We start from the raw sequence: 5,133 nt of genomic DNA, 5'->3' as shown, positions 1-5,133 counted from the left end.
AAAAAAGACAATTATGTCTAAAAATAATGAAGCAATTCATTTCCAAAGCCTACATAACCAACTCAAATTCTAGTTTTAGTATCTTGTATTCATAGACAATCAGTCTTCTTATGAAAAGCTACAATTTTTTTAATTTTTGGATAAATTTACTCTCACAACCAGGAGCATTTTGGGAATTCTTGACAAAATATATTGGGAATTTTTGAAATTTGAAGGGTATTTTGGGAATTTCCACAAACTAGAGGGGTATTTTGGTAATTTTCCCTAATTTTTAATATCTTTGGGAACACTAGCGGTCGGAGAAAAAGAGGGAGGTCGTCTTTATGATAGGCAGTGTCGAATGGGAGAGAACAGAAAGAGAGAGAATGGCGACATGGGTGGTTGGAGTGGTGGTGCTGCTGCTGCTAGCGAGCGTGGGAACTATATGGTGGGCAGTTCATGCGTGGTGGTGGGATGTGAAGTACCGGGTGAAGAGTAGAAGAAGGCGGCTGCCGCCGGGATCCATGGGCTGGCCGCTGCTGGGCGAGTCGCTACACCTCGTCTTCCGCCTTCACTCTTCCTCCTCCTCCATCAAGCCCGCCCCCTTCTTCGACCAGCGTCAGGCCAGGTAGGCCCTCCCCCTTTCCCCCAGTTCGCTTTCACTGCAAGTTCTCGCTGCGTTTGTGTGTGTCACAAGAAGTTTTGAAAAAAATTCTCGCCAACATCATGAGCTTCTGTGAGGGAGGCACCGCATACCTAGCTAGGTTCGTTTTCTTACATGAGAAAATTTCCAAATCTTCTTGTGTGTGTGTTTGTGTGTGTATGAGAGAGAGAGAGAGAGAGAGAGAGAGAGAGAGAGAGAGTATTTGCCAAACCAAATTAAGGCCTAACCAGAATTCATGTTTTGAAAGATGGCTAGCTGCAAATATAATATTATTTTGCTGAGCTTGCAATCTAGTATATTGCAAGATATTTCAACAATCCTTAACACAAAAAGCTTGTTGTTTCTTCAAGCTCCCTTTCTACAAGAGATCTTTCCCACGCGCTTGTCGAGTTAGCATAAGCTAAGTGTGGCTGGTTGACGCTTTCACCTCGCTGTACTACATGTTGGATAGCACCATAGCCGAGAAGGGGAGAAGGAGACCCATGTACAGTAGAGAAAGTTGCACTAACAAGAGAAAGAAGAAGCATTGTATTAATCAAAACTTACATATTTAAAGAACCTAAGGTGTCCAGCCACATGTATTTGTATGTCTTCTTGGTCCTTAATTTAGTGCACAAGAAGACTCAGAAATTTTCTCATGTAGGAAAACGCAGTCTTTTCCGGTGTTTTTCATACAGTGAATAACATCATGAGCTTCTGCTTGAGAGGCACCGCATACCTAGCTAGGTATGATTGGGGGCAGGGGACCCCCGCCCCCCCCACCGGGCCTGCGGTCCCTGCCCCCAATCGTACTAGGGGGGCCTGCGGTCCCTGCCCCCAATCGTACCTAGCTAGGTATGCGGTGCCTCCCTCATAGAAGCTCATGATGTTGACGTAAGTCACAATGTGAGAATTATTGTGAGAATTTGTCCAAAACTTCTTGTGGTGCATGATTCAAGGGTTTGCTTCTATGTCATGGATATATACTTCACTCTCCAACATGAAGGTTGGTTAGTGTGAGCCAAACTTTTGGGAAGTTTCTCCCTGATGGGGTGCATGGAATTATACTATTGTGTCTGATTTATTTACTTGGTGCTATTGTGAAATATTGGCGAAGTAAAAAATACAAGTGTGTGATAAGTTTTAACTATAACAAGCCCATCTAGTTTCCCCTTTTCCCCTTCCTCTCAAAATAAAACAAGGAAAAGGAAAAATGCCTTCTTAATGGAAGAAGAATGATCCTTATCATTCTTGTAAACCTAAAAGATTTACAAGAATAATTGAGAAAGAATTGGGCCAATGTTAGGAGTCTTGAGAAGTTGTGAAAAAGTAGATGAGAATTACATCCTCTTTGGCCTTTTTGGCATAGGCTAATTAAAAGGGTGATCATAATTAGTTAGTAAGTTGTAAAAATGGGCTTGAGTGCAAGCTATACATTCTACAGATGAAAGAGAGCAAGAGAGAGAGAGAGAGAGAGAGAAGAAGAAGAAGCGGAGAATTTTAATGTCGTAGGAAACTATCCCAAGAGACCTTAAAGATCTATCCGCCGACGAGGAGAGTTGAACTCAAGACCTGTTATTCAAGAGAGAGGACGGAAGGCTCACATTTTGATCTAACTTTGTGGCCTTTTTAATTTTCATGCAAAATACCATGGTTTTAGGTTATAAGCGTAGCTTCAAAAAAAAATTTAATCAAATTTTATTGGGAGGAAAGAAAAAAGTGGAAAGCAGATGATAATTATGATGACGGTGCTGTTTTTCCACCTCGTCACTATAGCTTTCCCTTGTTTGATTGTTCCTCCCATGTGCCGACAATCATACTTTTATTTTGGACCAGAGCAACTATACCACACAATTACATGTTCTTCATCTAATAGCAATTAATTAATTTTTAAAGTGTTTTCCTTTCTCTTTGTTAGAAACTTCATAACCTCATTTGCTCTTATCTAGAGCATTTGTGTGTGTGTGTGTGTGTGTGTGTGTGTGTGTGTGTGTTAAGCACCCTAAACTCTTATTTGGGATCATAGTATTTTTAAAAAAATCACATATTTGCATTTAGAATCCATTGAAACCTTTGTAAGTTCCACTTACAAATATGAAAGCTTATACCTTTGGTTTGTATACTTTGTTGAGTAGTGCAGGTTTGGACCGATATTTAAGTCTCACTTATTTGGAGAGCCTGTGGTGGTGTTGACAAGCTCAAGCATTAACACATTTGTACTCCAAAAGGAAGGAGTGCTGTTTAAATCAGCATACCCAGCCTCATTTGTTGGCATGATGGGAAAGTTTAGTTTGATGACAGCACATGGCCCAGTGCATGCACGATTGCGTAGGCAAATCATGCGGATCATCGGCTCTGCCTCACTCCCTCATTATGTTTCGGAGATCGAAGAAAATATCCTTGCACGCCTCTCTACATGGGAGAATGCCCCCAGCATTTTCCTCCACAAGGAAGCATGTATGGTAAGATTACTGCATTCTCTGAGTTTTAGTTAAAGCATGCATCTTGTCCTCCAGAGTCCATGTAAATATAATTTCTTTGCAAAATGATCACAAAGTTGTGGCATTCAACATGAGCATGAGGCACAAAAAAGGAAAAAAACGAGTTTCCTTTTTTTTAAACACTGGCTACACTACTCACGTGGAAGTACTTTAATTCCTGTGTGTGCGCACATATACATGCGCATACGTTGCTAAAACTTGAGATCGTATGTTCATGGAATTAAATTTGTAATGTCTTCATAGCCTAAAGCCATGTAGTGAATAATGTAGATTTGACTAGTTGTGTGGATAATGTAGATGTCTTTCGACCTTGTAGTGAAGCGATTAATCGGTTTGAGCACCAAGGATGACAAAGTTCAGTTGATGATGCAACACTTCAATAATTTCATCGTTGCCCTCATCTCGCTTCCCATCAATATTCCAGGGACAAGCTTCAACGTAGGCCTCAAGGTAACAATTTGATTTTATTATTCATTTTTATACCAATGTAAATCAATTGCTTCACATCAACATAGAAATTTAGACTCCAACCCGTAATAATATTTATACTGGGTTTTTTTATAGGAGGCAAACACTTTTGCCATTGGCTTCCCCTATTACTTGAGCATGATAATGGTGGTTGGACTTTGTCTTGCAACGTGTACGCAAGACCAACTCATATATCCTATTGTCTCCACCAGTCTATCAATTATTTAGCAGAAAATTGTAACATTTGAGTGCTTCAATCAATGACTCGATATTGCTCTCTTAGTAGAGCTAGAATAAATAATTTGTGTATAAAATCATCTCAAAATATCAAATTTGAGGGAATGCAAGCATACAAATATCTCAACTAGCCAATGATTCATTATATTGTTGGCATGTACAAGAATAGGATTGACATCAGCACTAGAAATCAAGTGCACAAGAAGATTTAGAAATTTTCTCATGTGGGAAATTGGACTTTTTTCGAGTGTTTTTCATACAATGAATAACATCATGAGCTTCTGCTCGAGAGGCACCGCATACCTAGCTAGGTACGATTGGGGGCAAGGGACCACCGGCGGCCCCCCCACCGGGCCGGCCGTCCCCTGCTCCCAATCGTACCTAGCTAGGTATGTGGTGCCTCCCTCACAGAAGCTCATGATGTTGAGGTAAGTCACAATGTGGGAATTATTGTGAGAATTTGTCCAAAACTTCTTGTGGTGGTTGCCTTGGAACCGTGCTTTCCATTTTGGACTATGGAGCTTGCTGCATGCCCAATGTAATTTGTTAATAAAGGTGTAAAATGGGGAAGAATCAAGTAATGTTTACTTGATACAATTTGGATTTTTCCCCTCAAGGAAAACTTTCACTTTCTCGCTAGAATTGTTACGACGTATGGTAGGAAAACTTGTGTCACGAAAGTTGCCCAGGCATCAAATTCAAACATGGTTATCCAATCAAAACTATCAATAAGTTACAATGATCGATCGATAATCTAGTTTCTTTATAAATCACCCATTTTTCCATGATTGGACAATTTTTTCTATGACTATGGATAGACATTCTTTGTACTAATTTTTGTTTGATGCTTTTACATGCTTGTCACACCAAGATGGCAAACAAGCACGTATGTGAATATTAAACTAGGCCAAAGTTTTTCTTTATGTCGACATACTTGTCCAAGAATGGACCATGCAATGGCTTCTTGCATTAACCTCTAGTCTCTACACAATCTACAATTTGTAAAATTTATAGTGAAGGAGGATAAATAAATATTTCTTTTAAAAAGAGTACAATAGATGGGCACGTAGCTGTCAAGGGAGAGGGGAAGATTGTACATTGCCCCTGCTTCATGCCCTCCTAACCCCACCCCTGCTATCCCCTCCAACCCATGCTTCGTTACAATCCCTATCATAGTCTCTCTCTATGAGTTCCATGTCTCTTTCCCTTGCTTTCTTTTGAGTGCACACACAAAATAGGCACCTCTCTCTCTCTCTCTCTCTCTCTCTCTCTCTCTCTCTCTCTCTAGGGGTTCCATATTCACGT

At 40.3% G+C, this 5,133-nt stretch overlaps 1 protein-coding gene across 2 annotated transcripts; it reads left to right on the top strand.

Moving 5' to 3' along the window:
* The first annotated feature begins 295 nt into the window (after positions 1-295).
* On the top strand, positions 296-3,947 carry LOC147465859 (cholesterol 22-monohydroxylase CYP90B51-like). Of its 2 annotated transcripts, none has more exons than XM_086512622.1 (4): positions 296-607; positions 2,763-3,079; positions 3,440-3,573; positions 3,688-3,947. In XM_086512622.1, the coding sequence occupies exons 1-4, from the start codon at positions 324-326 to the stop codon at positions 3,817-3,819; spliced, it is 867 nt and encodes a 288-aa protein (XP_086368748.1). In that variant the 5' UTR covers positions 296-323; the 3' UTR covers positions 3,820-3,947. The 2 variants fall into 2 exon arrangements, with proteins under 2 accessions (XP_086368748.1, XP_086368739.1); XM_086512613.1 differs by having other exon boundaries at positions 298-607; positions 2,763-3,084; positions 3,421-3,573.
* The last annotated feature ends 1,186 nt before the right edge of the window (positions 3,948-5,133 follow it).

This window comes from Adiantum capillus-veneris, chromosome 1 (assembly GCF_014529385.1).
Source record: "Adiantum capillus-veneris isolate H3 chromosome 1, ASM1452938v2, whole genome shotgun sequence".
Taxonomy (NCBI): domain Eukaryota; kingdom Viridiplantae; phylum Streptophyta; class Polypodiopsida; order Polypodiales; family Pteridaceae; genus Adiantum; species Adiantum capillus-veneris.
Note: the sequence above shows the minus strand (reverse complement) of the source record. Positions and strands in the feature narration are given on the sequence as shown.